This window comes from Fusarium tjaetaba (genome assembly GCF_013396195.1).
Source record: "Fusarium tjaetaba strain NRRL 66243 chromosome Unknown NRRL66243_c0000545, whole genome shotgun sequence".
NCBI lineage: Eukaryota > Fungi > Ascomycota > Sordariomycetes > Hypocreales > Nectriaceae > Fusarium > Fusarium tjaetaba.
Genome location: NW_023501741.1, coordinates 3516 through 21928, shown reverse-complemented (window position 1 = coordinate 21928; position 18413 = coordinate 3516). Strand labels below are relative to the sequence as shown.

Genomic DNA, 18413 nt, shown 5'->3' with positions numbered 1-18413 from the left:
TGGCTTGGTTGGTATGGCTGTGATGAGCAACAACAAACCGCTCTCCGTCCGTTGCTGGGCTGGCTTGGGCTGGGCAACGTTGAGGCATATTCCACCCACTCATTCATTGAGTGACTTTTCCTGGCACTGGCTGGCACTGCTATTGTCCAATTGCCCGGCGCTCAGCTCTATCATGGCACTGCCCGTTGAAGCGCCGGCCGTTCCATCGGTCGAACCTTCCACTCCCAATCTGCTATATAATTTCTTTCACCTCTGCATCTCCCCGCTCCCCTCCTCTCCCTCTTCTTCTTCCTCTTCTTCTTCATCCTTCACACCTTTACCCTAAAGGCATACCAATTAACCCAACGACCCTTAGAAAACATATCATCCGTCAACATGGCTGTCAAGAAGGTCTTCGCCCGCTCCGTCTACGACTCCCGTGGAAACCCTACCGTCGAGGTTGACGTCGTCACCGAGACTGGCCTCCACCGTGCCATCGTTCCCTCCGGTGCCTCTACCGGTTCGTCCCGACCCCCTTCGGCTACTGTCCGTATGCACTCGCTAAGTTCATGATAATCCAGGTCAGCACGAGGCTTGCGAGCTCCGAGATGGTGACAAGTCCAAGTGGGGTGGCAAGGGTGTCACCAAGGCCGTCGAGAACGTGAACACCGTCATTGCTCCCGCTCTTATCGAGAAGAACCTCGATGTCAAGGACCAGTCCGCTGTCGATGCTTTCCTGAACGAGCTCGATGGTACTCCCAACAAGACCAAGCTTGGTGCCAATGCTATTCTCGGTGTATCTCTGGCCGTCGCCAAGGCTGGTGCTGCTGAGAAGGTGAGCTTCAAACAAATGAGTTTTATACTATGAATTTCTCAGCTAACTACTTACTGCAGGGAGTTCCTCTGTACGCTCACGTCTCTGACCTCGCCGGAACCAAGAAGCCTTACGTCCTTCCCGTTCCCTTCATGAACGTCCTCAACGGTGGCTCCCACGCTGGCGGTCGTCTCGCCTTCCAAGAGTTCATGATCGTTCCTACGTACGTACCTCGATACGCTCCTCTCAAGCATCTTTATTTTCTAACGCGGTTACAGTGAGGCGCCCACCTTCACCGAGGCCATGCGCCAGGGTGCTGAGGTCTACCAGGCCCTGAAGGGTTTGGCTAAGAAGCGATACGGCCAATCCGCTGGCAACGTCGGTGATGAGGGTGGTGTTGCTCCCGATATTCAAACTGCCGAGGAGGCCCTTGAGCTTATCACCGATGCTATTGAGCAGGTTGGCTACACCGGCAAGATCAAGATCGCTATGGATGTCGCCTCCAGCGAGTTCTACAAGGTCGAGGAGAAGAAGTACGATCTTGACTTCAAGAACCCCGAGTCAGACCCCACCAAGTGGATTACATACGAGGAGCTTGCCAACCTGTACTCAGAGCTCTGCAAGAAGTATCCTATCGTGTCCATTGAGGACCCCTTCGCTGAGGACGACTGGGAGGCTTGGAGCTACTTCTCCAAGACCCAGGACATCCAAATTGTTGGTGATGATTTGACTGTCACCAACCCTCTGCGTATCAAGAAGGCCATCGAGCTCAAGTCCTGCAACGCCCTTCTTCTCAAGGTCAACCAGATTGGTACTCTGACCGAGTCTATCCAGGCTGCCAAGGACTCCTACGCTGATGGCTGGGGTGTCATGGTCTCTCACCGATCCGGCGAGACTGAGGATGTCACCATTGCTGACATTGCTGTCGGTCTCCGTGCCGGCGAGATCAAGACCGGTGCCCCTGCCCGATCTGAGCGTCTCGCCAAGCTCAACCAGATTCTCCGAATTGAGGAGGAGCTTGGTGACCAGGCTATTTACCCTGGCGCTAACTTCCGCAAGTCTGTTAACCTGTAAATGGGAATAGACCAATGCGTGGAACAAAAGCCTTGTGATGATAATGATGCCTTTGGGTCCTCAGCCGGGAGCGCGTGAGACCATATACCAGAACGGCAAATTGAAAGTAATAGAGGCAAAATAGTAAAAGCAAACTGATCAATTAATGAGCCTTTGGTTGAAGTTCAACAAACTCATTTCCCCTCGTGCTTTGTGTATGTCCTGTAATGGAGAATGACTCAATATTTCGACAAATTAGGCCTGCTCATCTGTGTAATCTATGAGCAGAGTTTATAAATTAGCTACACAAATTAGGAAAATTGCCTCTTTAACAGTCCACTGTTTCATCGATTCTACAGACATTGTTAACTGATACGATAAGTTAACTAATGTTAGACCTTTCTGTTCCGATGTGGCTTGTATGTGGCTGTTTCTACAGCAACAAGTCTATTAGTGCATTATTATCAACAATAATAATATGCGACCATCCCACTTAAATGTTTAGCCTTTTAACAACAACCACACCCCTAACTGCCCCTCAGAGTGTTTTACACGGAGCAAACGCCTCGCTAGAGGAAACACTAACTCACCATGTCAGCTTCAGGAGATCTGATTGACTTTGACTTGATCGAAGGACAAAAAGAAAATATCCAGTCTTTGCCTGGTGGTCGTTCAGCTAAGAAACTAGCTGAGCTCTACTCCCCATCACCACTCCATAAACTGTCTACGCCAACCCCTTCGGACACGCGCAATGTCAACGACTGTATTCGCGCCGAATTCGAACAAGAAGTTGAAAACATCGCCGAGTCAGACGATCCTCTTGACGTTTTTGAACGTTATGTTCGATGGACCCTAGACGCCTACCCCTCAGCGCAAGCAACACCACAATCACAACTGCATAGCCTTCTCGAGCGTGCAACCAAAACCTTCATTGGTTCAGCACAATACAAAAACGACCCTCGATATCTCAAACTCTGGGTTTACTACATCCACTTCTTCTCCGACACACCCCGCGAGACGTACATGTTCTTATCGAGACATGGGATAGGAGAGTCCCTCGCATTATTTTACGAGGAATATGCTGCTTGGCTTGAGGCAGCGAATAGATGGGCACAAGCCGAAGAAGTGTACAAGCTGGGTATTGATCGCGAGGCTCGACCTGTTCAGCGACTTATTCGCAAGTTCAAGGAGTTTGAGCAGCGGGTCGCCCAGCAGCCCGACGTCATGAACGAACCCTCATCGCCAGCATTGCCGACTATGCGGCCGGCTCTTGCTGCGAAAGTTGATCCCTTTGCTGCTGCGCGAGCAGCAGATCCTCAGGCGGCAAGACCCTCAAGTGGTGGAGCTGGCAAGCCGTCCAAGTCCAAGCTCGCAATCTTCTCTGACGCTGATGCCCAACCTTCTGCCATGTCTTCAATGAGTGCGGGCTCAAAAGGGTGGGATAGTATCGGTTCATTGGCAGACCGAAGGAAGGAGAATGCGGTAGAAGCCAAACCCTGGGCGGGTGAGACACTACCAGCTGGTGGCAAGAAGAGTACGGCTCCTAAGATGTCAGTGTTTAGGGATCCGGTAAGTTGATATTCTTCCTCCCGGCTTGCCCACATGTTGATGATCATAGGACTAATGTATGGTTATGATTTTTTATGGTTCAATAGTCTCTTTCGCAAATACAGAATATCGTGGTTGTTCCATCGAAGCATCAAATCTCTGTGCATCCGCAAACTGGAAAAAAAGAGCGTGTTTTTGTTGACCTTGCTGCTATCTACCCAAGTCCTGAAGAGATTGGCACAGAGCTTAGTTTCGAGGAGATTATGGCTGCTGGCCGAGGCTGGCTCGACCACTGCTGGGAGGATGAAACATTTGACGAGAACCTCGTTCCTGAGCCTGTCGTCCCCCTCGAGATCGAGGAAATCAGCAAAGGAGCAGGGGAGAGGCTGCTGATCCATCAAGATCCAGTCGACAGACGCCCTGTCCATCAAGACCCTGTAGGCAAGTTGGCCATTCACAAAGACACAGCTGAAAAGTTGGTTATTCATCAGGATTCTTCCACCAAGTTGGCAGTTCACAAAGACATTGTGCAGTATGACGAGAATGGCAAGGCTGTCGAGCAACATCGGGGGCCACGAGGTGGCAAGAAGAAGAAAATGATGGAGGTCAACGAGACCCAGATCAGTGAGTCGCTATGTTCTCAAAATCGCACAATCATCTGACTGTTTAATAGTCAAAGCAAAGCTTGACTCGCCATCCAGACCAAAGCTCAAGAAGAAAAACACCTCTGAGCCTACCATGACACTTCATACTAAGGCTGCCACTGATGATATTTATGATATTTTCAATGCACCCCTGAAACCTGCTGGACAGGAGGAAGAGGATGAAGAGAGCGCAGATGATGACGATTATGAGAGTGATGATAATTATACTACCGATGCAGAAAGCACAGGCACCACAAGGCATATAGAGCACAGCGAGGCCGGTGACGACGAGAACGAAGAGACGTCTGATGTTAAGAGTGTTAGTGAATGGTCCGACTTTTCAACTCGAAGACACATTCCTCATATTGATGGAGAAGATGATGGTGACGAAGGCACCGAACGAAATGAGACACAAGGATCTGATTTGATCGATACATGTGCCCCAGGACCTGATCAGGAGTCATCTGAAGCTTTCGACAACACTGATCAACAAAAGGGAACCGGAGAAGAGCAAAACAACGACGCCGAGGAGCTTGAAACTCCCGTGTTTGAAGATTTTCCTTCTACAGCTCGTACAACATTTGTTCCTATCCCGCCTGAAGACTACGAGCCCCCAACTCGGCCATTTAGGGATCCGGCCGAGGTGGCCAATAACCGACTGCCCTTTATGACTCCCATCACCGAGAGGACTGAAGTGTCTCTGGATGTGACTATGGAGCGCCGTGGATACAAGACACCTTCTAAGAAGGATAATTCTCCAACTATTAACGAAGAGGACGAGGGGAGTTCAGATTCAGAACCTCTAAGCAGCCCTCTTCGAGAGATGGTCCATGATCCTATTCCACCCCCCAAGATGCCCGCGCCTCTTGCTCCAAAGTCCATTGGGCCTTTGGGCAAAGCAATCCCTCCTAAGCCTCTTGCTCCAAAGGGCCCCATTATCAAGGATGCTCAGTGTAACCCTGTGGATGGATCAGTTCGTTCTGAGATCATCGCTAGGATGTTACCCCCATTGAGCTCGTATTCTGGCTTCTATGACCATCGACATGAGAAATATGAACGAGGGGCTGAGATCCGCAAGTTTGCCAAGGCCCTGGCCAAGGCAAACAAGTCAGGCGATAATAAAACGGGACCTGTTGCTGCTCCTGTAGTGATTGAGCTCCCTGGCACTCCTTCGACCTACACAATCAGGAAAGAACTTGGTGCTGGAGCATTCGCACCTGTTTACCTTGTTGAGAACTCGGCTCCAGAAGCTGATGAGAACGATGAGAACGCAATACCTACAATGGGCAAGGGCGCTTTCGCAGTTAGCCATCGCAGTGACATCGAGGCTTTAAAGATGGAGAACCCACCTACACCATGGGAGTTCCATATGATGCGTCTGGCTCACACTCGCTTGGGCCCTCAGCATCGTGCTTCTGCCTCCCTGTCTTACGCGCATGAGATGCACCTCTTCCAAGATGAAGCGTTTCTTTTCTTGCCTTACCATCCCCACGGCACCCTTTTAGATGTTGTCAACTTCTTCCGAGCTGAACCTTCTGCCGTCATGGATGAGCAACTGGCAATGTTTTTTACTATCGAGCTTCTGCGAACCGTTGAGGCTCTTCACTCCAAGGGTATTCTGCACGGAGATCTCAAAGCCGACAATTGCCTGCTACGTTTGGACGCACTGTCTGATGACGAGTCCCTGACAGCTCAGTGGAAGGCTGATGGGAGTGGTGGGTGGTCGTCGCGTGGAGTTGTCCTTATTGATTTTGGTCGCGGTATTGACATGCGTGCCTTTGTCCCCGAAGTTGAGTTCATTGCCGACTGGAAAACCAGCGCTCAAGACTGCGCTGAGATGCGAGAGGGCCGCCCATGGACGTGGCAGATTGACTACCACGGCCTCGGTGGCACAATTCACACTCTCCTCTTTGGCAAGTACATCGAGACTGTACGGTGTGACCAAGGTGGACTCGGCAAGTCTGGTCGACGTTACAAGATCCGTGAGAGCCTCAAGCGATACTGGCAGACTGAACTCTGGTCTGACTGTTTCGAGCTTCTACTAAACCCCGGGGCTGCTGCAGCCGCTGGGGGCGAGGATGGTGGCAAGATGCCTGTGCTGAAGTCGATGAGGAATGTCAGGGAGAGGATGGAAACCTGGTTGGGGGCCAACTGTGAGAGAGGTGTTGGACTGAAGAGTGTCATGGCCAGGCTTGAAGCTACCTTTGGCAAGAATCGCAAGTAGAAGTGACCAGTGGGTGGTGTTGTCGTTCTTCGAGGCCTGGCGTTGGATATCGGTAGAGGGGGCGTTGGTTGACTGAGTATTTTCTGCTTGTGTTGGTCCTTGCTCTCTGCAAGATAAATGGTCGTGAGCAGTTATACCCCTTTGGAGAGTATCATAGATCTGGATGAGCCTGGCGATGGAAATACTGATTGGTTTATGTCTGCGTTCATGAGAAGTTACTCGTCATTCGTCACTTTATGAATCTTGTCGTATGCAGTGAGTGACCGCTACAGCTATAACTTAACCAGGAAACCTAATCATGCCAAGCAAGCTTCAGGCCAGATAACGTCGATAACCACCATAGCCCTGTGAAGTATAAAAGAGACGACCGTATGATATTGCATTGCACCCAACTGTCCGCTCCAAATCCTTTCCATCAGCCGCAACTCGCTACACACACTACAGTAACCAATTGAAGACATCTACTCGCTCTCGTCATCAGAATCATCCTTCTTCTTCCGCTTCCCTGCCTTCTTGGTCCCCTTCTTGGCATCCTTGGCCATTTTACGATCAACCTGATCCTGTATCTTGTTCCTTTCTGACTCTCCCTGGGCCTGCAACTCTATTTCGAGGTCCTTGAACTCCTCAGTCTCCGCATCCATGCCCACAAGTCGCTCCAAGAGCTTGATCTCGTTAGCCCAGACCTTCTTGTCCTCGACAGATTTGCCGTCAGCACCCAGCCGATCAATGGGCGTCTCGAGTACCATAGGCATACCCGCGAAAGGGGCATGGTTCATGATGCAGTGAAAGGCGCGGAGGCCGAGAAAGCCCGTGCCGATGTTGGCGTGGAGATCTCTATTGGAATTGAAGGGAGCTTTGCTGTCGTTCACTAAAAGATGTCAGCTGCTGCAGAAAGGAAGGGTATAGATCGAATACTTGCAGTGGAAGGCCTTGAGATATCTGTGACCGACAATGTCGTTGAAAGAGTTAACAGTCTTACTGAATGCCTCTGGTGTTCTTAGGTCATATCCGGCTGCAAAGGCATGGCAGGTGTCAATGCAAACACCAACTCTAGATTTATCCTCAACCAGGGCAATGATGTCCCTCAAATCCTCCCAGGTTGATCCAATGACATTTCCACTGCCTGCCATGTTTTCCAGGACTGTAATCACCGTCTTGGTAGCCCTGTGCGACTTGTTAAGCTGCGCGGCAATACGTGCAATGGCTGCTGGCCGAGCATCTCCGCCGGTCGATCCAGGATGAAAGTTGTACAGGCGAATCCCCAGCTGCTCGCAACGTTCTAGGTCATCCAGAAAGGACTTATATGCTTGGTCCGCCTTCTCCTCATCAGCCTGCGCTAGATTGACGAGATATGAGCCGTGGGGAAGGGCATGTTCGCCTGCGCTATAACTGTGTTCTTTGCACATTGAGATGAATTGATTCTTGGCCTCATGGTCAAGAGGCGGGTTCGTCCATTTTCTTTGTGACTTGAGGAAAAGTGCAAAAGCGTTTGCGCCGATGTGGACAGCGTTTGTGACGGAATTCTGTACTCCTAGAGGGAAACGTTTAGCCTAGGTACAACCAAGGAAATAAAGTACAAGGCTAACCTCCTGCAGCACTGACGTGAGCGCCAATGTTCATGGTAGGTTGAAGTGACGACACGTCCGTTCTATCTGCCAAGGGTTTCGCATCTTCGTCCTTTGCCTTTGTTTTGCGCTTCTTGGTCGTCTTTGCCGCTGGAGCTGGGGAGGCTATCTCAGGTTCGGGCGAGGCTTTCCGCTTCGTTACTGTCTTTACAGATGCAGCCTTTGCAGTTGCGGTCTTTGTAACTGCACCCTTAGTTTTCTGAACGACCTTAGTCGCAGCCGCTACAGCCTTGGTCACCTGGGGCATCTCGTGGTCGTCAGGGTCCTCGTTGTAGCTAACTGCCTGCCTTTTGCGCAGAGACGTACGAGCCATCGCCGATGAAATTGAACCCCAAACAGAAGGGCCGACTTGTCAATTGCGCCCGAAATGTTTTGGGAGTCTTGATAGGCACTAGGTTAGTAGCTAGTTTGGTGGATGAATTAGAGTGAATGTCAATTGTTAGGAGCTACACTATATGACGCGATCCACGCGCTCAGTCCTTCACTTCCATGCGCGCAGTCACGTGCCTGTGTAATAGACGTGCAGAACCGTGTCAACCGAATGGAACCTCGCGTGGAAAGAAACAATAATACGCGCGGTACATGCATGCAATCAGTGAATGGGAGGAAGTTTGCTGCATACGATAGAAGCTTCAAAATTAAGACCAATATATATGCGGACCGCCCTTGATACAATCAAAATACGAAATCCCACGCCATTCTGCCTGTCTGTATCTTGAGAACAACTACGATAGTCGTCAATCTAGCAACCAATATATAAGCATCTCAAGCATCCTGCAGCAAATAAGAGAAGTCTAGGCGAAGATTTCCAACTCGGCCTTGCGATCGGCAGCAAACTGATCCTTGTATGCATCCCACAGCTTCTCAATTTCCTGAACATAACGTTCATGCAGCTCATCAATGTCCTGTTGGCCTGGTTGAGGTCCATGAGCCTTGTCAACTCGGATCGGCCGTCCGATAACAATGTTTACGGGTCGACGATAAGGCATGAGACCAACATCATAGTTCAGCACACCACGGCCGTGGAGAGCTGGCACGGTAAACTTGAAAACCTTGAGAAATATCATCTGGATTCGGTGTACAAGGGGGTGTGTCTTAGGGCTCAGCTGGTCATAGAGATCGTTCTCTCCAAATCCAATAACAGGAACTAGATCGGCTCCGGTACGAAGTGCCATCTTGACAAACCCCTTTCGACTCTTGAGGATCAACCGAAGGCTTCCTGGTTGGGCCTCGAGCGATTCGCGGGCACCGCCAACAACAATAGTAACAGCGCGGCCTCGGCCATCATTGCTAGGACCGCCCTTTGAGAGAAGATTCCATATTGATTCCTTAGAGACTGACTGGAGTCCGTGAAGCATGATGTAATCGCGGTAGAAGGGGAGACGGAAGTTGGAGTCGAGGGTGAGGAGGGTGTTGGTGATTCCCGGGAACAGTTCGCGAAATCCAAGAGCATTGGTGCCAAAGGCGGCGAAGGCTCCATGGGAAATGATGCCGTGTGGATGGTACCCGAAGACGTATTTCCTATCGGTCGGTAGTTCGTGCGTCTTGTGCAGCTTCATGGGGAAGTATCCAGTGAAGAGCTTCCAGAGTTTGAGGCTTCGTACCCATTCTGAGCGATACGTCAGGTTGCCGTTGGTTCCTGCAGTTGAAAGAGCAAGATGGATCAGATAAATTATAATGATAGGCCAAGCGAGCGGATTGGCGCAGATCAACCAAAAGGCTGACACAAATGTGGCAATAGACATGCAATGAAACAAGACTGCTGCAGTCTGTAGCCGTCGCCTCATGGGCACTCGCAATGGCGCGAAACGAATGCCTCCCGCGCGCCAGCTCCCCGTCTTGATACCTTTAGGATGAGCGGTAATGGGGAGCTCGGGATAGGACCATTGATCATGTCTGCTGGTGTTATCCACGTCTCTATCAGCGACAACATCCGCGTAGCTCTTTGCACCATTGTTTGGATCTCCTTCTTTGCCGTCTCTCTCGTCCGCTTCAGCTGCTGCTGCTGCATAGCTCTTTCCAGTGCCGTTTCGAGTCCCACTCGGGACTCCTCCATTCAGCTTGCCATCAGGCGCACCGTCTGTAGAAAGCATCAAATCGTCAAAGTCGGCGTTGCTGGTAGAGATGCTCGACTCGAAATCACGATCAGGCAGCTGTGGGCGCTCCGGATCTCTCTGCCAACAGTGATTAATACAGTTTCTTTGATGATTTGAAGCCGGAGGGCTTAATACATACAGTTTCGACAGTGTCTCCATTCTGCAGCAGGGACGGCTCGGCCGGATGCTCATTTTCCGGATTAGGAATTGTTGTCACTTTTTCAATTGTATTAGAAGGATGGGCCCCTTTGAAGTATGTTAGTAAGTCTCTGGGAAAATCGTACTCAATGTATCAGCAATCAAACTATCACGTCACCATTTGCTTGCTTCACAACGCAAAGAAGTATGAAGGGCCCAAAGCAGGCACAAATCAACGGCACATGAATGAATTGGCTTACCGTTGATGAGGGGAACATCACTGTCAACCACAGTGTTCGACATGATACACAGCGCAGCTCAAATGTTGCTGCTTCGTGACAAGGCAGGATCCTTGAGCGGAGGGATATCCGGGGGGGTCTTGGGGATGTCGGGAATTGCACGAGAAACTGCTGATCGCAAGCACAGTCACATCAGAAATTGATATAAGAAGAAGGGTATGTATTGGCGATGCCGCGAGAGAGAAAGAGAATGGAAATTTTCAATCGGCGACTATGACACGGGCATTAGCTGCCATGATATCGCCTTACGGAGAGGGTGGAACCTGAACCGCTTTCGTGTTTGTGTTATGCAAAATGCTAAGTGCCAGTGATGACGTCGCACCAACCATAGGTCATGTCTGACACGTGAAATCAGAAGCTTCGATCTTGATCTGGCCAGGGGGGAGCGAAGTTTGTCCATGTCTCCACTTGCCGCTCCTTTACACAAGTTTAGTAGACAGTCCCTGTCCGTACGAAGGTAACTCAATGCGAGATTTGATAGATGAGGTCCTTACGTAGGTAGGTAGGTAGGGATTTCTTTTCAGCGTAAGGTAAGGTAGGTAACTCAATGTGCGCTTGACTTGAGCCTTGCTTTTAGATTATAACTACCGGGTGCTTTGTGAGCATCGTCGTAAATTATCAATGACTTTAATCCATATGCCTACATGTGTAGTAGTAAATATCTGCCGTCAACTGTGCTGTGTCTCAGAGTCCCCAATTAATTATTCCCCAGTCAGCGCCCTGCTACCCGGCAGGGACCATCAAATTCCATGAGCCTCGGTTAGCCACAGATAACAAGAAGCACATCCTCAACATACAGCAGACGATGACAGAACTTAATCACTTGCCATGTTCACTCTAGTAAGAGCTTATGGCCCTCGACGAGTTAGACTCTATATACAAAGCTTCCACTCTGCATAATACAACTCTTTCACACTTGTACCAGCACATAGATCCTTGCTGCCACGAGGCACAGTATCTGGACAAAAACAACAATATATGTTACATGAAATAACGATGGGATAATCATGATTAGACCGTGCCCCGTTCTTTTGGCGTGGAGGTCCCTACCTTCCACAGAAATAGAAAAGGAAAAACAAAAAAAGCATGTCCCAATGTCCGATAAACGCCTCCCTGAGCACCGTGCCAAATACTTCTCAAGGTTAAAAAAACGAAGGTCGTCTCTGTGTGCTCTGGTATATAGTAACGCAGTACGGAAGCACTCATGAATGAGTGTAATGCAGGCTGTGTTATACTTTGGCGACAGCCGCCGCGGCGGCATCGCGTGTTTCCATCTGTTGTTTCAAGTCTGCAACGACATGGTCCAAAGTCGAAACCTTATCTGTAAGCGCCTTGACTTTCTCCTCTAGCGCCTGAACATACGCCCACACACTCGGATCACTCTGAGCAAACATGTTTCCGCTGTCGTTGATAGACTGCGCGCCACTGCCGCTCCGGGTGTGAGAGAAGCCGGTTGACCCAGGCGCCGCGAACTCAGGATGCGACAAACCGGGAAGTTTGGGCCGGGGCTGCGAATTATGCGGTGACTGTAAATCCGATGCTCGACGTCCAAACTGCGCCTGCTGCAGCTGCTGGGTCAAACTAGGAGACCGCTGGCGCGCCAAATTATTGGAGTCATGTCCTTGCACCCCAGGGCTCAAGGGTTTTGGAGACTCCGTAATACCAGTCTGGGAATACATGTTCGCATTGGCGGCCGCAACGGATGCGATTCCCGCGGTAGAATTGTGCCCCGCAATGTTGTTGGCGACAGACTGAGAAGGGTTGGAATTTGCCTGGTTTTGGTTGACATTGGGGGGATAAAGTCCCCCAGTCCCAGGTCGAGCACCAGGTGGTGGATATGTCCGAGCATGGGTGTTGTAGCCATCAACTTGTGCTCCTGCAACATGTTGGGCGGTGATACTTGGTAAACTTTGACGTCTCAGTTCATCTTCCTCAGGGTTATCGTACGCAAGTCCAGACATGGCCGATTCATCAGCTTCGCCAAGACTGGTCTCAATATCGTTGTCATCAACGAAACTACCCATGCTGGATCGCCGCCCAGCACAGCCACCAGCGCCCTTAGAGTGACGAGCGAGCGCATCGCCGCGAGCGAACTTTCGGTCACACTTGGGACAAACGTGGGGCTTCTCACCAGTATGCAGTTTACCGTGACGCTTGAGGTCGTGCAGACGACGGAAACGCATCTGGCATTCCGTGCAAACGTATGGTTTCTCTTGGCTATGCGTCAACAAATGGCTCTTGAGGTTGTGGTGGCGTGTAAACTCAGTATTGCAGTAAGGACATTTGTGCTTCTTTGACCCAGATGATGTAGGAGATGTCTGGCCTGGGGTAGGCATCGGAAAGCTCATGCCTCGAGTTGGGGTTTCTGTCAGGTTGCCCGTAACCTGAAGAGAGCCAGGGTACGATAGGGATCCAGGCTGATGTCTCTCTTCCTGCCCGACTACTTGCTGTAACGACTGGTGATGCTGCTGGTGATCAATTTTAGGTGCGTCCACTTCCATTGGAGTCGGGCTTTCGGTGACGGGGACCCCAACAAGGCTGTTGGTGCTCTGCGGACTTGGTGCGCCATGCTCTTCGACCTGACTTGTCGCGGTTTGCGCCAGCGACACGGGGTTTGTAGGCTTTGGAGATGGGTCCATGGTAGCTGTTGGTGCTAGCTGAGGCGCGTCAGCAGGGCGGCTCATAGCCTGAACCGCTCCAGACATGAGGGAAGTCAGAACTCGGTGGCTAGGATTGTCGCTCGTGGGTGCTGGGGCCCGTGTCCCGTCGTCGTGATCGTCAACTTCGCGTCGCCGGCGCTCGTCTTCGAGGGCAGCTGCCGCGGTCAAAGGCGTCGGAGAAATACTCGACGCGAGTGCCAAACGGGCAGACTTGGCCGGTGACCCAAGTCCCAGGAGTCCCTGCGACTGCGCGACGAGAGAGCGCGGCGATGAAGGTGACGTTGAACGAGGCCGTTTGAGCAATCTGATAGCAGCGTCGTCTGAAGGGATGATAGCAGGAGGGGTCGCCTCTGCGCGCGTTGCGGGCGGGGGGTCGATCGCGGTAAAGGCGGAAGCGTCCGATGCCATAGAGGCAGATGGCAAGCAGAGAATTGGAATAATCAAATGCAAATCTGATCCAGCATGCGATCAATTTCGAGGTTTCGATGTCGCAACAGCCTTGGGCCAAAGGCACATATCGGGGCGAGATGGATTAATGTGTGGCTGGAGACGTGGCGAGAGCTGATATTTTCCCCCGGGTCAGGGCAGAGGCGAGTGAAGGAAGAAGCAAGCACTGGGTGGGCGGGTTTACGCTGTGGGCAGTGGGTGGCTTAGGCGAGGAATGCAACAAACAGAATTGAGGCTCGAGAACCGGCAATACAGTAGCGTGAAGAAAGGACGATTTAAGGCAAGTATTCTGGGGAAATGACAATGAGCCAATGTATCCGTGAGAATGGTTGACAGTAATGACGATGTAGCACTGAAGGAGAGTTGTGCAAGGAGACGTAGAGAAAGAAAGTGAACAAGGCGGCCGATGAGAGAGATGCGAGGCGAAGACGGGCGATGAGCGATAGTGAGGGCCTCTGAAAGTGGGCAAGTGGGTAAGAACCTTTCCTGATTGGATCACAACGCATGGCGGGTTGAATAAGTGGGGTACGCGAGAGGGAAAGAGTGTGTGGGCGTGTGTCAGTGGATTGTTGACAGCTGCCGGGCTGGTTCCTCCCAAAGAGGCCTGTCCTGTCTCTCAGGTGGGATCGTGCCAGAAACCTGGTAGGTAGGTAGGTACCTTGGGTTCAATGTACCCTGTCACCTTCCTTAGGTACCTTAACTTATCCCGTCACGAATGTTTTCTTTTATTGTTTTGGGAAAGCACTATGTAACCATATGCAGCTCCGAGATAGCATTAGCCGCAAGGTTTGCATTAAAACAAGCTAATGAGGTACCTGGAACACAATTACTTCGCGGAACGATCATTCATTCATAGAGATAAATAACGAGATATATTGGTGACGGTGTCTCGCCTAGGGCAGCCAACAAAACACGCCAGCGACGCGAAAACCAGTGGAAACGTAGGGGGAAAAGGAAACGCGCGCCTGGTTGGGGACCGCCCCGGAGCGGAAGATGATGACCACAGCCCAAAGTGAAAGCCCGAAGAGCGCCAAAGCGGACAGAAGTGGGTGATGCGAATACGTTTCTGGTATGAAGCGACGGGCTAGAAACGTGCTGGGGAAAGGTCTAACTGAAAGTGACTGATTTTCGTTTCAAGATACTTTGACGTCAGGTACCGCTATTCCCTGCTGAGGAAACATCCATCATTTGGTCAGCCAGCCAAGACATTCACCACCGTCCAATGATTTGCCTGCATCTTGCAATCGCGATCCCAATGGAGTCATCATCGACAGTGATTTACTGTTTTATTGGCAAACCGCCTCTTCGACACTCTTCTCTCCTCTTTTGACCTTACACCCCAGCACAGCCCTTGCTTTGCGGAACTGGATGTCGAGATCTCAGCCTCTGACGGGGCCGCCCGAGGCGCATATATATACCATCTTACTACAGTCAATAGCATGTGCCTGCAAGACGGAGGACAGGCGGGAAGACGCTTCCACGCTGAGCGGGAGATGACGACAGCTGCTTCTGGCGTCGTTCTTCTTTATGACACTTCGGACACTGAAGGGCTTACCGGTACTTGGGTCGCGAGTATCGGTATATCTAGTCTCAGGACGACCCACTGATTACCTTCGGGTTCTCCAAATCGACAAGGCAAACAGGTTCCACAAGCTATCCTAATAAGCGGCATGTCACTGCTCTATCGTAGGTTGAGAGGCGGATCGAGTTGACTCGAAGGCGAGAAAATGAACAAGAAACAAGAAACAAGAAACATGGGAACGTGAATGAAGACTTGCTGCCGCCCACTCTGTCCGGGCTTCTTATGGCATTCGATTATTGCAAGGAGAAACGAGACGAAGGCAACTAATTCACAATGACAAACCCTTCTGGTTTGTAGTAGTCTGGTGGTTTTCTCACCTTTTTGAGCGGACATCAAACGAACCGACATACCTGCCGTCTCAATCTATCGAAACGCCCCAGCTGAAGGCTTGTCTTCAACCTCTTTCTGTTTCCCTAGGCCAAGGTACCCAGGTAGCATTGGTTCAGGGGACTGGGGCAACGAAGCTGAGCCAATCCCTGCTCAACTTAACTTCCCTCAGGTGAACCAAAATGGTGGCGGTGCGATCAAACGCCTCGTAAATGGACCTCAGATCCATGAACCATGATCAAATACAACTGTGGCACCCCTATGATGCTCGGCGTTGGTGTGTGTGTGTGTGTGTGTGTGGGAAAGCCTAGAAAGTCCAGAAAATCCTGCCACTCGCTGGTACATGCTAGGGGATGAAAGAAAACTCGGAACCTTGATCCTGAATGATAAAAAGACTCAGGTGAACTTACATAAATTTAGGACACTTTAAGCTGAGTTTATTTTGACACCCTAAACTAAGGGCTGGTGTTTTCTTGTCCCCGAGGGACATGCTAGACATGATCCTATAGTGGTGTGGCTGATCCTAGCAATGCTAACATCCAGCCTTTTACTCCGCCACGCCTGTCGTCACTGAATTCTTTTCCTGTGTTGCCCCGAGACTTCCAAAGCTCGTTGGAGAGACTGATAGGATACTCAGAATCAGAACCTGGAAGACTTATTAAGGATTTTGCCAATTTACGGTATCCGGCTCGGTATCTCCTCGCAATATACCACAATACACGCCACTCTTGTACAGGTCAAACTTGTCAGCAAAAGCCCTGCAATTAGACATTATACTTGTATAGCAAGCATATCATGATGCTTGTAAATTATGCCCATCGCAATGACAGCCTCCTTAGGTAGTTAGTAGCTTACCTAACTTATATCAGATCACATTTTCAAATTAATATCAAGCATCAATCAAGTCAGTGGTGAAGTCCCATGCGGTTTAGCAATATATTAACGTGGCTCGCAGGCTCGGGAGGCTGGAGAGTATGCGCTGATCTCACGAGTATTCCCCAATTCTCGAGTCTCTAGCGGCTTGATTCACCGTCAACGTCACAGTGATCACATTAAACCGCCCACTCGCTGTTGTGGCTGTGAGACAATCAGGTTCGCTTCACCGGAAACAACTGAACTTGTTCAGCGCTTGCAAGGCTATTCTCTGTTCAATGATTTTCGATTTGTTGCTGAACCAATATTGAGTGATATTCATGATTTCATCTTATTTAAGGACGTTTACCTCCGTAGGTTCTCGATAACAGAGCAAATAATGGTGTACCGTCATCGTCAATAGTCCCGCCGGCTTTCACGTTAGTATCCAGCTTCCCCTATGGATGCAGTCCCGCACTTTGGCCTTGGTACACACAGGTTTATCATGCCGGCGCAAACTGATGTCCCAATTCCATCTGGGCGGTGACTTTCCTGAACCCTTAGACACACTTCCATGTCAAGAGGTTTCCCCAAACAGTGCCCTGTTAAACCCGGTGTAAACGCCTCAGCCCCGTCGATATTGGTGAGAATCCTGTGCAATTGAACTGATTGGACACCGCCTCCTCCTTTCAGCTGGTAAATGGTCGGACAACAAACCTGTTATGTACGTTCTGCTGGTGTAATTACTGCAGGCGTGCCTTCTGAAAGCTGCGTGTGTTCTTTGCTACTTCGACAATAAGGTGACGTTGTGACTTACGGTTGTTATTTCTGGTTACTATTCGGTCCCGTTTTGTACAGGTTGGTGTTTGTGTATGGCCGCCTCGACCCATATCCAGCGTGCGTGAACAGTGGCTTTCAAATGAGGTTTCCCCAGCTGTGTACGGAGTCATTCCTTTCCTGGTTCAAGGGCTACTACTTGATACCTTATGGACTAATAATTGCTACTTGTCTGCGATCTCTACATGTCCAGTTGCACAAAGCCTAAGGCGTGCCTGGCATGCTTGTTACCATAACCCATGCTCTCCACGAATGGGCCCTTCGGGCTTTATCAATCCTGCAGGAGTGCAGGGCAGCCAGATGTGATATGCTTGAAATGTGGTTTAGTCGTGATGCAAGTCAGGCCGCAAGACTTCATTCCATCCAACACGAATCTGAGTCATTGAGTGCCATGGCCACCATGAACAAATAGTAACAATGTACATTCCAGATATATTCTTTTCGTCGATGGGGCGTCCTATCACGAGTTCCAGGCTTCTATTGTCATGTTCATTCATAGGACTGTTGTCCTAGGCTCCTAGCTGTTGCAAGTTGTCTCGGGTGAGTTTTTTTATCCTTCACATGACGAGCACCATTGAGTATCTTGAAAGCTAGATAGCAACCGCATTCTTATGCTGACTCATGGTTTTATTAGATGTCTGACTGGGATATTGTATTGTTATCTGGCTCATGTGATTCGACAGTTGTGTGCTGTCTCTTGATGCTGGTGATGTTGCAACACTTGCCGACACACAGTTTGCATTTCGGTAGTTTTGAATTTTCCAAGACACACCTGAACAGAGACGTATGGAGTAGGTATAAGACTGCTATGGATGCAGGACTGCGAAAATTCAAAGGAGTTAGATAAGTTAGATGACCAGTGTCAACCTCCATACGATAATGTACAAGTTTAGGGTAGGCGGCGCCAACCCAGAAACAAAATTGAAAAATTATGTCAAATACCCAAGGTAGTATATACTACTACGTGACCGACAATCAATGGCGTCGTTACAGTTGATTGAATAACACTCTCTGCTTCAAACTTCAGACCAGTTCTCAAGTCTCTAGCCTATACCTAAGTTATGTGTAACCATTGTATCCCAGACCTTTGTAGTGGCTCGCCCTGGCAATCATGGACTGCACCTTGCACATCAACACATAGTAACTAGTCTCAAGTTAACTGAGACTACTTACCACAGTGGAATGCAGCTCCACGTCATATGAACCGTGTCATGTAACTGGGACCAAATTAAAAGAAGAGCCACAAGTTTACCAAGCAAACGTGTGACGAATGCCACTAGGAAACGCG

The 18413-nt window shown here is 50.1% G+C and overlaps 5 protein-coding genes across 5 annotated transcripts; 2 read left to right on the top strand and 3 right to left on the bottom strand.

The window, feature by feature from the left end:
• Positions 1–375: 375 nt before the first annotated feature.
• FTJAE_14094 (enolase) lies at positions 376–1867 on the top strand (the record flags this gene model as incomplete). Its single annotated transcript, XM_037347298.1, has 4 exons — positions 376–499; positions 561–814; positions 874–1016; positions 1072–1867. 4 exons carry the CDS (start codon positions 376–378, stop codon positions 1865–1867), a joined length of 1317 nt encoding a protein of 438 aa, XP_037198895.1.
• A 570-nt stretch (positions 1868–2437) lies between these two features.
• Positions 2438–6262, top strand: FTJAE_14093 (BUB kinase; the record flags this gene model as incomplete). The annotated part of the gene is made up of 3 exons (XM_037347297.1): positions 2438–3415; positions 3502–4018; positions 4068–6262. 3 exons carry the CDS (start codon positions 2438–2440, stop codon positions 6260–6262), a joined length of 3690 nt encoding a protein of 1229 aa, XP_037198894.1.
• Positions 6263–6723: 461 nt separating this feature from the next.
• FTJAE_14092 (AP endonuclease 1) lies at positions 6724–8200 on the bottom strand (the record flags this gene model as incomplete). The annotated part of the gene is made up of 3 exons (XM_037347296.1): positions 6724–7130; positions 7242–7793; positions 7849–8200. The coding sequence occupies 3 exons, from the start codon at positions 8198–8200 to the stop codon at positions 6724–6726; spliced, it is 1311 nt and encodes a 436-aa protein (XP_037198893.1).
• Positions 8201–8681: 481 nt separating this feature from the next.
• Positions 8682–10424, bottom strand: FTJAE_14091 (Diacylglycerol O-acyltransferase 2A; the record flags this gene model as incomplete). The annotated part of the gene is made up of 3 exons (XM_037347295.1): positions 8682–10061; positions 10123–10229; positions 10382–10424. 3 exons carry the CDS (start codon positions 10422–10424, stop codon positions 8682–8684), a joined length of 1530 nt encoding a protein of 509 aa, XP_037198892.1.
• A 1225-nt stretch (positions 10425–11649) lies between these two features.
• On the bottom strand, positions 11650–13488 carry FTJAE_14090 (transcriptional regulator CRZ1; the record flags this gene model as incomplete). Its single annotated transcript, XM_037347294.1, has 1 exon — positions 11650–13488. One exon carries the CDS (start codon positions 13486–13488, stop codon positions 11650–11652), a length of 1839 nt encoding a protein of 612 aa, XP_037198891.1.
• Between the last annotated feature and the right edge of the window lie 4925 nt (positions 13489–18413).